Here is a 22,248-nt window from a genome sequence, read left to right on the forward strand (position 1 = left end):
CTGCCAAAAAGAATATAAATCGCCGGTGGGATTATCGCTGGGCGACTAAATCGGAGTTTCAACCACCAATTTTTAAGGACAAACATAACCCATCATGTAAAAGGTTTAACTGCCAGGGTTGGACTGGGCTGATCACCGCCGGTGCTCCCCCAAACCGCTGATCTCCCACCCCTGACCCGCTGAAGGTAACTAATTTACGCAAGCTCGGGGGAGGGCAGGTGGCCCCTGCAAAGTGCTGTAGGGGAGTGGCGGGGCCCCTGGGGCGGCAACCACGATGGACCCTGAACACACTAGTCCAACCCTACTGTTCCGTCCCACTTATAGTAGCCATATGCCATGGCCAACACAGCCTCTATAGCTACCCTTTCTGGGTTCTAACAGCCCAATAGTCATGTCCTTTATTTCTTGGCTGTAGAGCACAATGCTCCTCCATGAAATCCGTGAAAAAAAAAAAAACGGTGTTCAATCCTTGTACTGTAAAAGGAATAAATAAAAAATATCCTTAGTTGCTACAAAAATATATCACTTTTTAGGGCAATGAGAACCACAAAGCTGAACTACAAAACCAAATTCACCTACACATACATACAGTATATATATATATATATATATCTATATAGTATATGTACAGCACTGCTATAACATACACAGTATAGAACAGTCACCTCATGCCAAGTGATCACCTTTAACCCAATACACACATAATAAAACCATGCCTTAGTATTGAACTTGTTCTGCGCTTTATTATAAAACATGTCATAAGAATCAATGGAAATCTATAAATGGCTATCGCTAAATTATCTGTTAAGTTGTTTGTGCAGACCTTTGTGCAGCATCATTATTGGGCTGGATATATGAATTTGAGGAACTGATAAAGCAGACCCAGTAATATTCTGATTATAGTGTATATTTTGCAACACTCGGCCATGTGCAGCCTTTCAGGGTTATCCCTTTTTAGCCTTAGACCATGTATATACAGGTATGGGACTAGAGATCCAGAATGTTTGGGACCTGGGGTATTTCAGATAAAGGATCTTTGTGTAATTTGGATCTTCATACCATAAGCCTATTAGAAAATAATTGAAACATTAAATAAACCCAATAGGCTGGTTTCGCTTCTAATAAGGATTCATTATATCTTAGTTTGGATCAAGTACAAGCTACTGTTATCTAATTACATAGTATAAGGAATTCAATGTTATAAATATGGATTATTTGAGTATAATGAAGTCTATGGGAGACGGCCTTTTCGTAATTCAGAGCTTTCTGGATAATGGATCCCATTCCTGTTCTCTTTCAGCCTGGGTTCATCCCATAGACATGGAAACAGATACAGAGAATGTTCATATTCATACTAGCCAAGAAAGGCCCCTACTGTATATTATACTATGTATAAATAAGAAATTACAAGGAAATAGTCTTTATTTCCAATTCAGAAATTGACTGATGTAGCTCAGGGGTGTCCAGACTTTATCAATGCGCCACTTTTACTGCCGTCTGAACCATCAATAGCTACTTCTGCAACAGCATTGTCATGTTTTTGTTATGTGGAAATGATTAATTATATTTATGAGATAACACAGAATACGCTATATAGGGCAGAGACACAGGTGGAGATTCGGGGAGATTAGTTGCCTGGAGACAAATCGCCTTTTCTTCGTATGACGAATCTCCCTTAAAAAAGCCTTCCTGCCGGCTAGAATCGAAATCGCCGGTGGGATGGCACTCAGAGCGCTTAGTTTTCTAAAGTCGCCTGAAATTTCCTTGTGAAGCAACTTCGGTGACTTTGGAAAACAAAGTGATCCGAGTGCCATCCCGCCGGGCTATTTTGATTCTAGCTGGTGGGAAGGCTTTTCAGGACCGGGCAACTAAATCTCCCCAAATCTTCACGTGCGTCTTTGCACTTAAACAACAACCATTTCTCAATGATTTTGATCTTCAGATGGAGATCAGTCCATCTCAGTAGCAGGGCACTGTTAATCTACCTTTTGGGCATCCCTGGTTTAATGGTTTATTCTAAAGCTTCCTACATTGGCATTTACATCATCTGATTGCTAGGGTCAACTTACCCTGGCATCCTAAACATAGTTTAAACGAGACTAGTAGCTGAAAAGCAGAGAAAGTGTATCGATTGTCCCCTCCCATTAGATTGTAAGACCTTGACGGACATGCCCTCGTTAGCTTTAGGAGTTGTCAGTATAGGAATTTAATAGCGCTTTATCAATGGAAATAATATTATGCCAACTTAACAGGCGCTTTTGTGGTGGTGACCCCTCCCATTAGATTGTAAGCTCTTGTGGAAAGTGCCCTTGTTAGCTTTATTGGTTGTCAGTACAGGGCTCTGTGGAATATACTGGAGCTTTATCAATGGATGCTAAAATATTATGCCAACTGGTTAACAGCTGCTTTCGCGGTGTGCCAGCTTCTTTATAAGGGAAGCTTGGAACTGTTTTTGGGGCCGTTTAAAGGAGAACTAAAGCCTAAAAATGAATATGGCTAAACATGCCATATTTTATACACTGAACGTATTGCATCAGCCTAAAGTTTCAGCTTGTCAATAGCAGCAATGATCCAGGACTTCAAACTTGTCACAGGGGGTCACCATCTTGGAAAGTGTCTGTGACACGCACATGCTCAGTGGGCTCTGATTGGCTGTTGAGAAGCTAAGCTTAGGGCTCGTCACTAATTATCCAGCAGAAAATGAGCTTCCCCTGTAATATAAGCTGATGCTACAGGTTTGCTGATTATTAAATTCTAATGCTAATTGCACTGGTTTGTGATGCCATGTAGTAATTATGTGTATTAATTACTTAGCCTTATATTGTGACATTTCTATTCTATGTGTACTGTATATTGTGAGTGGGTCCCTAAGCTCAGTAAGTGACAGCAGCACAGAGCATGTGCAGTGAATCAGCAGAAAAGAAGATGGGGAGCTACTGGGGCATCTTTGGAGACACAGATCTTTACTGCTAAAGGGCTGTGGTTGCCTTGGGCTGGTACAGAAGCTCAAAACATCATGTACAACATTTCTAGCTACTTCTTTAGTTAAGCTTTAGTTCTCCTTTAAAGAATAGGGCCCATGCCTGTTACAAACCTGCCTGTGCTCCATTTGTCAGGTAAGAGGTGTATACATAGGGTGCATATTCGACACCAGCAGATGCATTTGCAATAAACAAACCAGAGACTGAAACACGGAAGAGTTAATCTGGTTAAAGGGCATAATCCACAAATGTTTAAAAATCCTTCCCCGTACACCTCATCTTCTGAATCATACTTGCAAACCGATTCTGCTGCCGTTATGCTCCCGTTTTGATACACAACTATGATTTCGATTAGAACAATACACACTTTGCAATGCAAAGCTCCGGCCTTGACATGTTCATTATAAATTGCTGCATTTAGACGATATGAAGAAAACCACAGAGGCCATTCGTTTTCATTTTCTTCTAATCTAATAATATGAAATCAAGTTGCATTAGCATTTTATGGATTTCTCTTTCGTTTGAACCATAAAAAACTCAACTGGAGAAACTTAGAGATTTTCCTGTTCATTCTCTTCAGATCATCAGTAGAAGTCAGTTACGGCACAATCATCTGACCAGCGGCACGTGTTCTGTACAGTGTAGCCAGGTTTCATTTCTTGTTTTTAAAAGTAATTCTAAACCCTGAAACTTAAACAACAATTAAGCCTAAAACCTTCATACTATATCAACTAGAATACTAATGTTACCAATGCCTTTTGCGTTCAAGCTGATTCCCACCTAGAAACCCATGATCGGCACTCTAACTCTCAGGGCAGTTAATTCACCAAATTGTAGCACATAAAAAGTAATTTTTTCTGTGTTTTTAGCAAACTCAAGGCTAGTACTCCACATTAGAGAAGCACCCCATTATCTGGAAAACTGTACCTATGTCATTACTTTTAATAAGTAGAAGGAACAACATCGTTTTCCCATCTTTGATTTTGTTTGGCACATGCTCAGTGGGCTCTGATTGGCTGTTGAGAAGCTAAGCTTAGGGCTCGTCACTAATTATCCAGCAGAAAATGAGCTTCCCTGGCTGTAATATAAGCTGATGCTACAGGTTTGCGGATTATTAAATTCTGATGCTAATTGCACTGGTTTCTGTGCTGCCATGTAGTAATTATGTGTATTAATTACTAATCAGCCTTATATTGTGACATTTCTATTCTATGTGTACTGTATATTGTGAGTGGGTCCCTAAGCTCAGTAAGTGACAGCAGCACAGAGCATGTGCAGTGAATCAGCAGAAAAGAAGATGGGGAGCTACTGGGGCATCTTTGGAGACACAGATCTTTACTGCTAAAGGGCTGTGGTTGCCTTGGGCTGGTACAGAAGCACAAAACATCATGTACAACATTTCTACCTACTTCTTTAGTTAGGCTTTAGTTCTCTTTTAAGTCTGTTGTATATAGCGATGAGCGAATTCACGGCAAAAATTTGAGGGCGAACCAATTCACTTACGACAAAAAGGTTGCACGTGTAACAACTGTTGTGAGTCAAAAATAATTCAGACACCAATGTACTTTGATGCATTTGGACAAAATAGTCCGAAGTATAAAAATTGTCGTGCACATAAATGACGCGCGTCAAAATTATTTTGACGCCCATTGACTTTAGTGCATTTAGACAAAAACATTTGCGCATGTAAAATTTATCGCACGTCAACATGATTTTGACGCCCATGGACTTCAATGTGTTTCTCGAATTTTTCACCATTTCATGAAATGTGAGCCACATTTTAATGTAAAAAAAATTTAGGGAGCAACACAAGCATGTAGAAAGTCCTGCGGGTGCCTAAGGCTAGGGCCACACGGGAAGATTCAGGGAGATTGGTCGCCTAGCGACTAATCGCCGCGTCTTTGAGGCAACTAATCTCCCTGAATGGCTTGCTGGTATCTCGCACCCGCTAGCGATCAAGTCGCCTACGCCTATTCACACGGATCGATACGTTTTTCAAAGTCGCTCGAAATTGCCTCGCGAGGCAATTTTGAGCAGCTTTGAAAAACGTGTCGCCGCGTGTGAATAGGCGCAGGCGACTTTAGTGCTAGCGGGTGCGAGATACCAGCAAGCCATTCAGGGAGATTAGACGTGGCGATTAGTCGCTAGGCGACTAATCTCCCTGAAAACTTCCCGTGTGACCTAGCCCTAATAAGGATTGTGATTGGCTATAGGGCTAGGACTGGCAGCCTACAGGAGGTTCAGTTTGGCAGTACAACTGGTTTTTATACAACCAAAATTTGTCTCCAAGCCTGGAATTAAAAAATAAGCTCCTGCTTTGAGGCCACTGGGAGCAACATCCAAGGGTTTGGTGAGAAACATGTTACTCACGAGCTACTGGTTGGGGATCACTGACATAAAGGATATGCAAAAGGATCTGTACAGTAAGCATCCCGCCCCTTTAGTCATCACAAAGAGATCAATACAAAGGTAACTTAACTAGGAGGGAGAGTCTGACTAAATAGCCTCTCCTCCCACAGCTGCTTTACATATTGTAATGAAAGGGGCAATGTAGACATGCCTCCAAAATGAGCCAATAAAAAGTGTGTGTCCTGAAATAAAACAAAAACAATCTATAGTTTTTATTTCTAACAAATTGTGGGAGAAGACAGTTAATCACCCCAATAAAACACAAGTATGGCTCATTTATAAATACTGGGCAAATATGTACGTGGGCAGAAACCCATAGCAACCAATCACTGATTAGCTTTTTTTTCCCAGCTAGCTGTAACAGTGGAAACAAACATTTGATTGGTTACTGTCCAGGTGCACAATTACCCAGTGTTCATAAATAAGCCCCAACTGTGTAATGAACATCTTTAAAGCTTCACAGAGGAAGGAGGAGGGTAGATAAGGGTCTTTTTTTTTTATATACAAAGTGAATTACATCTCATGAAACTCTCTCTCGCCTGAATTGGAATGTTCCATTAGCACTACTGAAAAAGAAAAGGACAGATAATCTGGATTTCTAAATCGACCCTTTTGTCAGATGTTTGTTCCATTGCAAGGAGTGACGTCACAATAGGCAGATGCCCTTATATATATATATCATGTCTTCCATAGCCCAGTCCTTTAAGAGATATTCACAGAAGTGGATTTGGCAGGAAAAAAAGAATAATGGCGCTGGCTGGTCGTCCGAGTCGACCTAATGACGCAGTTCGTGGGGACGAAGCCTGCGCTTGCTTCGAAACTATGTGGCTTTTCATTCCGCCATTCAACTCTGGATTTCTGGGAAAAGCCCAAAGAGAAACACAGAGCAAGGAGGCGCCTTTGAGAAGAGCTGACAGATGACTAATGAGGATCCATAAAATGACAATGAATAGCTGTGTGAGGACCGCGCATCACATCGCTTCTCCCTGGGAAACTAATTGCTCTGAATTGTTCCATGTAACATTATTTTTCTGGCAATCACGCCGCCTCAATGCCCAAAATGAGCGTGAAACAAGTCTTTTGACTGGACATAAAAGTTAAATGTTCCAATGCTGATTAAATTAACTTCGGTGATGGGACAATGGACTATATTTGTGAGAAAATAATGAAGGTCGCAAAGGGGACTTTATGCCAAGATTTCACAGTTGTAATGTTACAAAATGTTCCCTGTTGTTCCAGGGCAGGAGAATGATTCCAAAGGAAAGTGTACGGCTCCACGTGGTCTTGGGCCCCCAGCCTCAGAGGGGCCCCTATGTCTCCATACGTGACACTGCATAACAAATTCAGGTGTGGGTTAACTTCAACCAATAGCATCCTGCTGGTGTCATAGTAATGACATCACAGTGTATTATGATTGTAGTCTGTCTATGGCCAGTTAAAGGAGAACTAAAACCTAGAAATTAATATGGCTTAAAATCAGGGATGCACTGAATCCAGGATTCGGTTCGGGATTCGGCCAGGATTCGGATTCGGCCGAATCCTTCTACCCGGCCAAACCGAATCCGAATCCTAATTTGCATATGCAAATTAGGGGCGGGAGGGAAATTGCGTGACTTTTTGTTAGAAAACAAGGAAGTAAAAAATGTTTTCCCCTTCCGTCCCTAATTTGCATATGCAAATTAGGGTTCGGATTCGGTTCGGTATTCGGCCGAATCTTTCACCAAGGATTCGGGGGTTCGGCCGAATCCAAAAAAGTGGATTCGGTGCATCCCTACTTAAAATTGCTTATTTTATATACTGAACTTATTGCACCAGCCTTAAGTTTCAACTTCTCAAGAGCAGCAATGATCCAGGACTTCAAACTTGTCACAGGGGGTCACCATCTTGGAAAGTGTCTGTGACACTCACATGCTCAGTGGGCTCTGATTGGCTGTTGAGAAGCTAAGCTTAGGGCTCGTCACTAATTATCCATCAGAAAATGAGCTTCCCTGGCTGTAATATAAGCTGATGCTACAGGTTTGCTGATTATTCAATTCTGATGCTAATTGCACTGGTTTCTGTGCTGCCATGTAGTAATTATCTGTATTAATTACTAATCAGCCTTATATTGTGACATTTCTATTCTATGTGTACTGTATATTGTGAGTGGGTCCCTAAGCTCAGTAAGTGACAGCAGCACAGAGCAAGTGCAGTGAATCAGCAGAAAAGAAGATGGGGAGCTACTGGGGCATCTTTGGAGACACAGATCTTTACAGATCTTTTTTGGGCTGGTACAGAAGCCCAAAACATAATGTACAACATTTCTAGCTACTTCTTTGGTTAAGCTTTAGTTCTCCTTTAAACCCCGTCAGGAGCAATGCCATCAAGTTTCAACATTTTATACAGCTCTAGCATCTCATGGTCCCAATCAGCAGTAAAGGTGGCCATAGACGTGCAGATTACCTGCAATATCGGACGAACGATCGGTCGGTGCCTTTTCCCGACCTGCAGCTAATCAATCATTCAGATAAAATAGAGCAGCAAAGAGAACAAACCAATCGAAGTCGCGCCAGTCACAGCAATCGTCCGAAAGTATGGCCGACATATTCTACTGGGAAGCTCACAGCGATATTGTCAGATCGGCAGAGATATTATTATTAACCTGGCCGATCATCCAAACCACCGATCTCCATGGGACGAAAAATGTTGGGACTCTCCACACACGGTCCGAAAATCGTATGAATCCTTGATCGGATCTTTGCGTCTATGACCAGCTTTAGCCTTGTCTTTTTGCTTTTTGGAAGCAACCCCGATCGGTTGTGACACATGGCTGCAGAAAAGTTAGAACAGCACCAAACTTTGTTCTGAATAAAAAAAGCCTTTATTGGTGCATTGGAATTACAGCAACGTTTCAGGCCGTGCGGCCTTTATCAATCTTGATAAAAGAAACAGGGTTGGCTTCTCTGTAGTTATGTCCCTGCTACAGAACGTTGCTATAATTCCAATGCACCAATAAAGGCTTTTTTTATTCAGAACAAAGTTTGGTGCTGTTCTAACTTTTCTGCTAATATTGTCAGTGGAAAATGGCCATTGGAAAACGTGCACAAACAAAGAAAAAAGGTGATTGTCGTGCTGACTACGTGTTTGCTGTGACACATGGCAGCAGCTCGGGGGTTAAATGCTTTCCTAAATACATCATCACACTGTTTTGGTGCTGTTATGGACAAGGCCAAAGCCAAGGCAAGCTATATGTCAACCCCAAATTAATTATTGCACTTAGTTACAGTGGATCTGCAGGACAATAAATACAAGCCACTGATGATAAATAAATAAGAATAACATTTTGCTTTTTTTTCCCCGTTTGTGGTTTTTAGTTCCAGCATATGAACACTTGCTTCTATTCCCTTTGGAAATGAAGAAACAGGTCAAATCTATTGACAAGGGTTCTCCTTCTTACCTACAGCAATACATCAAAATCCTCCAAATGGTTATGCTGAGGCTACATGTTTCTACAGTTCAAAAAATCCAATAGTTTTCTCCCCGTAATAATATTAAAAAAAATTCTTCTTTAAACATAACCTCAAATGATAGTCTGCTAGATTCATTCTCATTATTCTGGCAGTTGTTGTTGTTTTGTTGGTTACACAGGTAGGCTCATTTTGCAGTTACTCATTCAGTCACTTAAATCAGTGTCTGCCCAGTGGATCTTGCAATCTAACTTTCCAACTATGAACTCATGCAATCACTAGGGTTGATTTCATCAGTAACCAATGATCAGGTCCCTGTTTTTTTAGAGTGTGGGACAATAGTTGAGCACCTGAAAGAAACACACAAGCTCCAGGCATACTGTGCACTCAGCTGGGGGTAGAACCCAAAACCCTTGTACTGTGAGGAAGCACTTCTAGCCCCTATTCCACAAAGCTTTCACATTGAATGAACTGCTCCACCCTGGAAAGGCCACTTAATTGGATTTTGTGCAAATTAACATCACAAATAAAGAGTCAGATTCCCAACCAGTGGCTTGTGAGCAACAAGTAAAAGTGGCCATACACGGAGAGATCCGATCGTTTGGCGATGTCGCCAAAGGAGCGGATCTCTTCCCGATATGCCTACCTTGAGGTGGGCAATATCGGGCTGATCCGTTCGTGGGCCCTAGGGCCCAACGATCGGATCCTAACGAATAGTAATGGGCGGTCGGATCAATGAATAGATGTGGCCGCAATCCGACTGGATTTTTCGTCCCATCCGATTGAGATCAAGCCCGTCAGGGGGCCCCATACACGGGCCAATTAGCTGCCGACACGGTCTGTCGGATGCTTTTATCGGCCCCTGTACTCTCCGACCCCTTGGATGTTGCTCCCAGTGGCCTCAAAGCAGGAGCTTATTTTTTATTTCCTGACTTGGAGGCAAGTTTTGGTTGTATAAAAACCAGAAGTACTGCCAAACAAAGCCTCCTGTAGGCTGCCAGTCCACTTAGAGGGCTAACAAATAGCCAATGAAAGCCTTTATTTGGCACTCCCAGGATCTCGTTGAGGACGCCACATGATCTAACGGATCAGATCTAATGATCTAGTGCTTGGACATTGGATTACATCACTAGAGAAGTTTCACCTTCAGTTGGTGACGTCATAAAAGCACTAATAAAGGAAACAGGCTACAGGTTAAGTAAAGTTCTGATTCCTGAATTAGGATTGACGTTTAACTGTATGACGTTTAGAATGCCATACTACACATGTTTGTGGACCAGATTATAACAAAGTAACGAGGTCGAAAAATGCATCAGATTTGCACTCGATGCCTTTAACATCTTTTTCAGCATCACAGGCATCTGATTGGACAACTATTCCCCCTGAACAATGTAAACCTCTATAAAAATATATTGCAATAAACCGCTCATATTTAAAACCCTGCTTCATGTAAATAAATCATAATAATATACTTTTTTATTAGTATGTGCCATTGGGTAATCAAACAGAAAATTGCCATTTCAAAAAATAAGGACTACCCTCTGGGATCCTAGGATTCACGGTGCACACAAACAAATCAAGTAAACAAAACATGTTCGGTCACATGAGCCAATTAACAAAAGTTCTGTCTGTTGCTCCCACACTTCTTCCTTCGCGTGTCTTCCAGTCCGCTATAATGAAAAGTCGCCTGCGCTAAAGCACACGCGGCACTTCTTTTTCTGAAGTCGCCTCACGAGGAAACTTCGAGCAACTTCGGAAAACGTAGCGCTCCGTGTGCCTGCCCCCAGGTGATTTACACTTTAGCCGGCGGACGGAAGGGGAAGGCAGATCGGGGAGATTGATCGCCGCGAAGAAGAGGAGATTTGTCGTCTGGCGACTAATCTCCCCGAATCTGTCCGTGTGGCAGACCCTTAAGCTCCCCATAGACGCGGCGATTCTTCTAGCCGAACGACCGATTTTACGGAAGCCCGACCAATCCTTCGAAATTATCGTGCGGTTAGTGGGATTCGAACGATCGTACATCTAAGGATTTTTCGGCCGACATCTGTCAGGAAATTGATCGGCCAGGTCAAAAAATCTTTGTCGGTCCCAGTGCAATGTATCTATGTTTGCAGGGCCAAGCAGGCAGCTCCCCTTTGTTTTCCTGGCAAATTGGTCTTTTTAGTTGATGGTCAATTCGTACGATCGTTCCGAGAAGATCGTGGTCTCACGATCAGGATCTGATCTTTTAAAAATCTATGGCCATCTTAAGAGTTTCTAATGCTAATGGACTACTGCTGAACAAATATGGCAGCCCCCTTATACATGGGGGATCATATAGGTAAAGCAAAAGCATTGGGCAAATATTTTTATGGCAAAATTATAAAGGGCATTGAAAGAAAATGTGATGGCAGATGTAAAAAAAATTTTTAATATTTATTTTGGGGCCATAATTTTCCTTTAATTAAAGTTCTGCTTATTAAATAGAATATGTGGACTGGGAACTGGAACGCTAGTAGGATATCAATACACTTGGTCCTAGTCTGACATATACAGGCTAAATGGTGTAATTGCAATGAGGGGTCTTCATCGAGTGTGAAAAGATGCCCCAGCCATTCACAGCTCGTTAAACTGTTTCCCCTCTCAGTATTGTCCAGTGGGTTTGAAGGGCTTTGCTCTTAAAAGCTCTTTAGCTGTTTAAAGGATTGAGAGGAAAAGACTTATCGGCTTCTGTTTCCAGAGGCCGCAGCTCCTGCATTATTAGACTATGCATTTAAGGGGATTTAAGGGCCTGACTTGAAACCTCTCTTCTGTGTTTCTGTGACTCTCCATTGCTCTGCTGGAAATGTAGATCTAGGAGGCTTTTAAAAAGGCAAGAATAGAAGCCCCCCTGCCCCAGGTTTGTGTTTTTACTCTCCCCTTTTCATAGTGTCTGGAGGAGTCGTGCTAGACAATGCTCAGAGATGGTTCCCAAAACCCTGAATAGGGACACTGTTGGTGGCAACATTCATTCAAAATGAGCTTCCCTGTATTGTCCTCCCCAATCAGCCGATCAGAATAGAGTTTGCTGGTGGCTGCCAAAAGGTTAGCTGTGCCGATGAAAGGGGTTAGTCATTATTCACTGCTTTTACAGAACTGCTCTTTTGTGCGGCTCAGCCCATCGTTTCACGACGGAGGTCCGGATCTGCGGCTGGCTGCTCCCTAAAAATGAGCAACTCATGTGAATGCAAATCCACAAGTGGCAGGGAGACCTAGAATTCAGACGCTCTATGGGTACGGGGGCCGGACAGTTCTTGGCAGTGTCACATTTTACGGATATCCATCACAGTAACCATGACCCAAAGTTAACACTAGAACTACAGTCACTTTCCCACCTCTTAGCCCAGAGCAATGTGGGGGGTCTGAGAATTGAAATTAGCTCAATGAAGCAGGCTGCAAGCTACAAGCAAACACATATCAATAACACGGCATTGAACAAGTTTCTTTGTGTGTGCCCTAATGGTCTATTAACGTAGGGCAGAAATATGATGAGCACTGGAAAACAATCACATTTCATAGTCTCGATAAACAAAGCTCCATTTATTTGTGCAACCGTCCAGAGGAAGGGTCGGTCCTTCTTTAGCAGTGGTGGAGTCCTTAGCGAAAATAACTTGCCTTATGCACTTCTTTATATGATATACGACTGTTCAATCTAGGGCCACAAGAGGCAGCACAGATAAAAGTACTAAATGTAAAATTTCCATACTGTTCACATTAAGGCCATAGTCCATATTCCTGCTACCCCAGAGCCACAGTCTTTCACCAGAGACTATTATCCACTGTTACTATAGGCACCATCTCTCCCTACTATACCTGCTATCCCACAGTCACACTCCCTTCCCAGAGACTATTATCCACTGTTACTATAGACACCATCTCTCCCTACTATACCTGCTATCCCACAGTCACACTCCCTTCCCAGAGACTATTATCCCACTGTTACTATAGGCACCATCTCTCCCTACTATACCTGCTATCCCACAGTCACACTCCCTTCCCAGAGACTATTATCCCACTGTTACTATAGGCACCATCTCTCCCTACTATACCTGCTATCCCACAGTCACACTCCCTTCCCAGAGACTATTATCCCACTGTTACTATAGGCACCATCTCTCCCTACTATACCTGCTATCCCACAGTCACACTCCCTTCCCAGAGACTATTATCCACTGTTACTATAGGCAACATCTCTCCCTACTATACCTGCTATCCCACAGTCACACTCCCTTCCCAGAGACTATTATCCCACTGCTACTATAGACACCATCTCTCCCTACTATACCTGCTATCCCACAGCCACAATCCCTTCCCAGAGACTATTATCCCACTGTTACTATAGGCATCATCTCTCCCTACTATACCTGCTATCCCAGTCACACTCCCTTCCCAGAGACTATTATCCCACTGCTACTATAGACACCATCTCTCCCTACTATACCTGCTATCCCACAGCCACACTCCCTTCCCAGAGACTATTATCCCACTGTTACTATAGGCATCATCTCTCCCTACTATACCTGCTATCCCACAGCCACAATCCCTTCCCAGAGACTATTATCCCACTGTTACTATAGGCATCATCTCTCCCTACTATACCTGCTATCCCACAGCCACAATCCCTTCCCAGAGACTATTATCCCACTGTTACTATAGGCATCATCTCTCCCTACTATACCTGCTATCCCACAGCCACACTCCCTTCCCAGAGACTATTATCCACTGTTACTATAGACACCATCTCTCCCTACTATACCTACTATCCCACAGTCACACTCCCTTCCCAGAGACTATTATCCCACTGTTACTATAGGCATCATCTCTCCCTACTATACCTGCTATCCCACAGTCACACTCCCTTCCCAGAGACTATTATCCACTGTTACTATAGGCACCATCTCTCCCTACTATACCTGCTATCCCACAGTCATACTCCCTTCCCAGAGACTATTATCCACTGTTACTATAGGCACCATCTCTCCCTACTATACCTGCTATGCCACAGTCACACTCCCTTCCCAGAGACTATTATCCCACTGTTACTATAGACACCATCTCTCCCTACTATACCTGCTATCCCACAGTCACACTCCCTTCCCAGAGACTATTATCCCACTGTTACTAAAGGCATCATATCTCACTAGTACACTGTAAGTTCTCTAGCAGATTGATGAGATGCTCTTGTGCTTTTACAAACTCTTCTGCCACTCCCTTTTGCAATATACACAGTCACCTTTTGGCTGCCATCTTTCAGTCAGCAGTTAAGAAAATACAAAATAAAGCTATTTATTACCATTTAAATAGCAGCCATTTTTAATTTTAGCCCCATGCTTTTGTTAGAATTGTGATCAATGACACGGCTGATAAAAATCCTTTGCTCGCTGAGACGATAACAATATTTAGGAGTGCTAAATGGATTCTAGGTGCAAACGACGTACCTATTGAGTACATAACTAAGCGCCTTCTGTCGTATTCCTGAGTAGCTAGATGGGCTGGATTCCCAAGCAATTACATTGGAAGCATCGTGGAAAAGATGAATGTTCACCAAGTCGAAGGCACTGTAGAGAAAACAAAAAGGGAAAAGTTACAGAGTGAAGGCAAAATACAGAATATTCCAGCTATACTCCGACTGCCTGTATTATGGATCCACAGGTACCGATTCCTTATAAAACGCATTTATATGATTTCTAAATGTAACGTAGCGTTGCCCTGCACTGGTAAAACTGGTGTGTTTGCATCAAACACTCTACTATAGTTTATATAAACAAGCTGCTGTGTAGCCATGGGGGCAGCCATTCAAGCACAGGATACACAGTAGATAACAGATAAGTACTACTATAGTTTATATAAACAAGCTGCTGTGTAGCCATGGGGGCAGCCATTCAAGCACAGGATACACAGTAGATAACAGATAAGTACTACTATAGTTTATATAAACAAGCTGCTGTGTAGCCATGGGAGCAGCCATTCAAGCACAGGATACACAGTAGATAAGAGATAAGTACTACTATAGTTTATATAATAAAGCTGCTGTGTAGCCATGGGGGCAGCCATTCAAGCACAGGATACACAGTAGGTAACAGATAAGTACTACTATAGTTTATATAAACAAGCTGCTGTGTAGCCATGGGGGCAGTCATGGCTACACAGCAGCTTATTAGTTATTATTTTTTCAGAATTTCTACATTTATATAGTTCAATGCAAACTTCTACTTTTCGCCTCCTTATCTATTTCTATGCAAAAACAGTTTCTGGATGAACATATCCTATAATAAATTCAGATAAAGGGTAATTTGTCCCTCACTCTTTCTTGTGAGGCAGTAACTCAGCTACATTAATGTGGAAACAGCACGTTCAGTTTACAAACTTTTCTCAAGTGACATAGGGTATTCTGCAATGGAAGCCCAGTGTATTTTTGTCCAGTGGAAGCAGCCATGATTGCTCTAAAGATGCTACTTAAACGGCACCCCCTGGTGGCCAATGCTTAAATAAACTAAAAACAAAAAGCTGTATGCTTCTCACTAACTTTTGAGAAAGTATCTTTCAGATATATATTGTTATATTTCATACACCGATTTTAAACCCAAACTTCACAATTAGGACATTTATGTTCTTGTCCCAGATTTACTCCCAGTCATGCCTCATTTTTCTGCCATTATCGTGTCCTTTTTCTTTTTAGGGTGTCCTTTGGACTGTCCCTCCCAAGCTAAGGACACATTAACCTTCAAACAAAACTTATATTATTACAATGATTTATTAAACATTAATAGCCCTTTATACAACGTCAGGAGTCCGTAATCACTTCTGGCATCATATAAGGCCCAACGTGGATAGAAAGTCTGTGTATAAAGAATCATAAGGCATGTGAGTGAAACCAATCTGATTTGTAGCTTTGGTGTGATGTTCAAGGTTGGGGGTAGTGGTCATATTTTAAAGGAACTTTCATCAGTATTAAATTATCACTGATCGATAATCTAGGACAGGAGTTCCCAACCTTTTGTAGCTGTGAGCCACATTAAAATGTAAAGAAAATTGGAGAGCAACACAAGAATATGTGATTGGCTACTGGTAGCCCTTATGTGGCCTGGCAGGCTATAGGAGACTCTGTTTGGCAGTACACCTGGTTTTTATACAACCAAAACTGCTCTCCAAGCCTGAAATTAAAAAATAAGCACCTGCTTTGAGGCCACTGGAAGCAACATCCAAGGGGTTGGAGAGCAACATGCAACTGGTTTGGGAAAGGGTTGCCACCCGGCCAGTGAATCACCTGCCAAGGCCGGGGCTGGTATTACAAATTTACCGGCAATGTAGCTGCCGATAAATTTGTAATACTCCTAACAAAAGCCCTTGGCCCTTCCCCAACCCATTCAAAATGTACCTTTTTTGTAACCTTCTGGCCAATCGCACATTCTGGTTCCGCCCCTTTACATCACAACCCGCAACTTTTTATGTCACGTCCCTCCCCTTTTAAATCATGGCCCGCCCATTTGCTCCTGCCCCCACCACCAGCCGGTGAGCATTTTATTAAAAGGTGGCAACCCTAGCTGGGGACCACTGATCTAGGACATTCAGTGTCGGACTGCCCGGCGGGACACCGGGAAAATACCCGGTGGGCCCCCTGACCCTAGTGGACCCCTGCCGGGCCAGACCCCCTCTCCCAAACAGCGCCGTTTGCGCATGCGCGGCTAGCGATCTTTGCGCATGCGCGATGCGCCGCCTGGTCGAGTATGCCGAGCGGCACTTCGCCTCAAAGTAGGTAGCGGGGGCCAGAGGGGGGCCCTGGACAGCAGTCCCGGTGGGCCACAGGCCCCCCAGTCCGACCCTGAGGACATTTTCCTAAGGACAGAGATTTTAAGGCTGTTTTTCAAGCCCCTTTTGTGGTCATGGCCCAGATTTGTGGAAAGGCCACCAAGGCCCGGGCCTAGGGTAGGAGGATTTTAGGGGGCAGCATGCTGCCCAACCACACCCACATTGGCTCAGAAACACTGGGGATGCACAGAAAAAAACATTTTTCAAATTTCCTGTGGACTTAAGTCACAGAAGCGTTTCAGACTGCAACAGCTATAATTCGGGGGAAATCCGAGCCTATAAAATAACATTCATCTCCAAATATTTTTCTAATAGGCATTCATACTTGCTAGTCTATAGGACCATCAAAAACAAAGCCGGAAAAACACTGAAAAATTATTTGGGGATATTTTTCTCAACTGCAAACAAATTCCGAACCACCTTAACTCTTTCCTAAATGTTTACTTCATTCCTGGAAAGTGTAATGGAACGTGTCTGGGGTTACGAGTACATTTGGTTTAATGAAAAGTCTTTCAGACCACGTTCCACCAGTTCCTATACAGGTATGGGACCTGTTATCCAGAATGCTTGGGACCTGGGGTTTACCGGATAACACATTTTTTTTTCGTAATTTGGATCTTCATACCTTACATTGACTTGTAAATCATGTAAACATTAAATAAACCCAATAGGCTGGTTTTGCTGCCAATAACTATTAACTATATCTTAGTTTGGAGCAAGTACAAGTGACTGTTTTAATTTTACAGGGAAAAAGGAAATATTTTTTAAAATTTAGGATTATTTGATTATTATGTCGTCTATGCGAGACAGCTTTTCTGTACTTTGGAATGGGTTTTCTGGATAACGGATCCCATACATGTACTAATCGCATTAAAACAAAATCTAAATGTTTATCTATTACTCAAATGCATGTCTAATCAATCCATTGCTAATTATTAAAGACACCCTCTGTACATTTAAGGGAAATATTAACAGTACAATAGGTGGAATAGGGAAACTTACCAGTCAGTAATACACCATCGTGTTCGAATAAAGCCTTTCCTAGATGATTTACTCTGGGAAAAAAAATGGAATAAGTACATTTTAATACACTAAATGAACAGCATAATGTAATAGAATGATTGTGATGGTGTGATAGGGAGGTATGGGGATTTAAAGGGGTGATTTGCATGTCTTCACCCATAATGCCTTATGTGAGAGTTAAATTCTCATTTTGGTATTAAGGCAGTGCTATGTATATAGCATTGGTGAGCACAACTCTCCCTTGTATGTTATTGCGTGTGTGTATATATATATATATATCTCTCTATCTATCTATCTATCTATCTATCTCTCTCTCTCTCTCTCTCTCTCTCTCTCTCTCTCTATCTCTGTCTGTCTGTCTGTCTGTCTATCTATCTATATATATATCTCTATCTATCTATATATATATCTCTATCTATCTATCTATCTATATATATCTCTATCTATCTATCTATCTATCTATATCTCTATCTATCTATCTATCTATCTATCTATCTATCTATCTATCTATCTATCTATCTATCTATCTATCTACACACACACACACACATATATATATATATATATATATATATATATATATATATATATATATATATATATATATATATATATATATAGACTACTGCTTCAGCCAAAGAAAAAAGTAATATTCTACCCATTTAACCGAAAATAAATGGAAGATTTAGAGCAGGGTATGACTTCCTCTTTGGTAATTTCCACATCAACAAGATACTGGACAAATACAGATGAGAAAATAAAAGCACATAAATAGCAGCATTAATTCACACACATACAGGATATACTGATACTCATATATTATCTCTCAGCTTCTCTTTAGCAAATTAAAAGGGTTTATTATAAGAGAGACAGCAACAGACTTACCATTCTATAAATGTGGCTAAATCATCGTGATTTACAATCTAGCAAAGATTTGCAATCATTTAAGCTGAATAATGTCCTTTTTGATTTAGATTTTGTATTAAGGATCTTCTGGGCTGAACCTGAAAGTACATCTCGTAGTTTTTCATTTCCATTTACATTGCGCTTGGAATAATCTACAACGCCGTCTCATACCTGTACTCACTTATCTAATGGGACATCAAGTAAATCAGAATAGAGCACTGATAAGTTATCATGTAAAGAGTCATTACACATATAGGCTGTCAGCTCTTGGGATCAGAATCCTTTTATCCTACTGCCTCCCTCTAACTTTCTTCTTGACATTTTTCCCCAGTATACAGGTATGGGACCTGTTATCCAGACTGGATAATGGATCTTTCCATAATTTGGATTGTCGTACCTTACTTAAAACATCATGTAAACATTAAATAGACCCAAATATCTAATTATATCTTAGTTTGGATCGAGTACAAGGTTTATTATTATTATTATGGATTATTTTAATAAAATTGAGTCTATAGCAGATAGCCTTTCTGTAAGTTGGAGCTTTCTGGATAACAGGTTTCCAGATAACTCAAACCTGTATAACATTTACATTTTATTATTGCTCATAAGGAGATAAGGATCTGCTTTAATCTTTAATCTTTGGGAATGATTCTGACACTTCCAATTACTTACCGCGATTGATCTCGACTGGAGATCAGCTTTTATTTTATTTTCTGTTTTCCGAAAGCAATGAAACTTTTTTTTTAGGTTTTTGCCGATAAAATATAAGATAGTAATTTTGGGTAGATGACATAGAAGAACAAATCGAATGTCTGATATTTATTAAGCAAAAGAAATCCCGAAAACTCGAATGTAAAATATTGGCATGTAAAAGCTGGTGAGGTCATGTAGAAGTCAATGGTAGTTGTCAGACAAAATTCGATAGTTTTCGAGTTTTAATTCTTGTTTGTAAACTCACAATTTCAAATTTTGAAGTCTATAAACTGGAAAAAAATTATGGTATTCGAGTTTTTTTCACGACTGTGTTCAATGGAGTTTTTTACATTTGAATTTTTTCATAAGCAAACATTCGGGTTGTTTTAAATTGTGAGTTTATTCGAAGTAGAAAAAAAAATCAGTATCACAAATTTGAATTTTGATGAATCAGTCTCAGATAAGCTCTGTAGTATACAATAGGATTCTTCAGAACTCATGTTATCTACTGTGTATCCTGTGCTTCAATGGCTGCTCCCATGGTCATACACCAGCTTGTTTATATAAACTATAGTAGTACTTATCTGTTATCTACTGTGTATCCTGTGCTTCAATGGTTGCCCCCATGGTCATACAGCAGCTTGTTCATATAAACTATAGTAGTAACTATAGTACTCTTATCTGTTATCTACTGTGTATCCTGTGCTTGAATGGCTGCCCCCATGGCTACACAACAGCTTGTTTATATAAACTATATTAGTACTTATCTGTTATCTACTGTGTATCCTGTGCTTGAATGGCTGCCCCCATGGCTACACAGCAGCTTGTTAATATAAGCTATAGTAGTACTTATCTGTTATCTACTGTGTATCCTGTGTGCTTGAATGGCTGCCCCCATGGCTACACAGCAGCTTATTTATATAAACTATAGTAGTACTTATCTGTTATCTACTGTGTATCCTGTGCTTGAATGGCTGCCCCATGGCTAAAAGCCTTTAGCCCGTCCCCAATTCGCTCAAAAATTACCTTTTTTTTCAGCCTTCTGGCCATTGCGCGATGTTGCTCCGCCCCCTTTTTCGGCATGATACCTAGCTCCGTCCCCTTTTGCATCATGGACCGCCCCCTTTTGTTCCCGCCCCCTCCCCCACTGGCCGGTAAACTTTTTCCGAAAAAGGTGGCAACCCTAGCAAGAAGACACGGGTATGGGTTGGGTGCAGGTCCTACAATGTTGTGGGTTAAAGTTTTGTTTAGCAAAATCCTACCACATCGGCATGACTTCGCAAAAGAAACAAGAGCTTTCTTATTCTTGCCGTAGGGCCCACACCTCTCAAGCTCCAAAACAAATAGAATCCTGGACTACTTTAGCAGCACATTATTGCTCAGTAATGTGACATTATCAGTGTAAAATGGCCAAAAGATACGTGAACCTTGACTCACAGCGGCCACCACTAAATAATCTTATCTGAAACACAATGTCACCTGCTTTAAAAGCCATTTCATTTTTGTTGAAAAACATCTAGCTGAACTTTCCAAGACGATTTTCTTTTCATCAGCAGTAAATATTCATTCATTGTGCCTCTTCCTTAAATGTGCATTACTGTTAGGCGAAGTAAATGAATAAATACATGGAAGGAATTCTGTTCCCGTTGCCGCTAATGCAAATATACTGCTAAACGTCCTTTTCTCTTGACATGATATAAATAGTCGGTTAGCTTTGCATTCTTCCATTTGACTGGAATAGAACAAAACGGAAAAAAAAAAATTTGAATTTACCCATGATTAACCCTTATAGTGAATGTCTTTTTCACCGGAACACTACTTCTATGTCACTTTATTATTAAAGACAATTAGCGGGTTGTTTTTTATTTTTATTTTTAAATGTTGCTAATTTAATGTGCGGGTGGGAAAAGGGCCCTACTAACTTAGCACAGGTATGGGATCAGTTATTCGGAACCTAGTTATCCAGAAAGTTCCAAATTACGGGAAGGTCATCTGCCGTAGACTCCATTTTAATAAAAAAAAATCAAAAATGTTAAGTTTCCTTGTAATTAGAAAATAGTACATAGTACCTGATGTCAAACAAGATTTAATTAAGCCCTATTTGGGGCAAAACAAACCTTTTGGGTTTAATTAAGCTTTAAATGATTTTTTTTATTAGAATTTTTTTTATTAAAGTATCGAGATCCAAAAGAAAGACCCCTTACCCGAAAACCAGAGTATTCTGTTCAACTGACAATTACGGATGTTGGCCCTGACCAACTGGCACTTACAACCCTATTTATCATAACACAGATTTGTGAATTTTAGAGTTCTTTTCTTAATTCAAAATGTCAGAAAGTTATTAAAAAACGTGAAACTAAAAAACTTGATAAAATAAACCATGACAAAAATAGACAAGGGGCCTTATTTATCAAAGTCCAAATTTATCTGGCTATTTTAATGAAAAAAGTCTGACCAAACTAGACCTAATTTACTATAAAAAAAAAAAATCACGATTTTATAAGATCAGGGACAAACTTGACTCGTATCGTACTATTTTTTTCTGATTTTTTTCCCCCCGAATTGCTCTATTTTTTCTGACTTTTTCCCGAAAACTCAAAAACTCCAGCGCAGACCACAGAAACTTCCAAATAGGATAGGGACTTCTCCCATTGACTTATATACAACCACTGCAGGTCTGAGATGCTGGATTTTCAGATTCAGACTTTTTTCATCATTGGGGTATAATAAATCTTGAAAAAATGTCAAGTTTTTGGCTTTCGGACTTTAATAAATAACCCCCTTCAAGGGATACTGTCATGGGAAATGTTTTTTCTCAAAAAGCATCAGTTAATAGTGTTGCTCCTGCACAATTCTGCACTGAAATACATTTCTCAAAAGAGCAGATTTTAATTTTGAAATCTGACATGGGGCTAGACATATTGTCAGTTTCCCAGCTGCCTCCAGTCATGTGACTTGTG

General features: G+C 40.9%; 1 protein-coding gene across 3 annotated transcripts in view; it reads right to left on the bottom strand.

Annotated features, from left to right (window-relative positions):
* Positions 1–22,248, bottom strand: part of inpp5a.1.S (inositol polyphosphate-5-phosphatase A S homeolog) — a 289,133-nt gene that overhangs the window by 90,189 nt on the left and 176,696 nt on the right. For all 3 annotated transcript variants that reach the window (XM_041570524.1, XM_041570525.1, NM_001094239.1), the window contains 2 exon segments: positions 17,666–17,718; positions 14,293–14,412 (listed from right to left, as the gene is read on the bottom strand). In XM_041570524.1, coding sequence (XP_041426458.1) covers positions 14,293–14,412; positions 17,666–17,718 — 173 coding nt within the window.

Source organism: Xenopus laevis, chromosome 7S, assembly GCF_017654675.1.
Source record: "Xenopus laevis strain J_2021 chromosome 7S, Xenopus_laevis_v10.1, whole genome shotgun sequence".
Classification (NCBI taxonomy): domain Eukaryota; kingdom Metazoa; phylum Chordata; class Amphibia; order Anura; family Pipidae; genus Xenopus; species Xenopus laevis.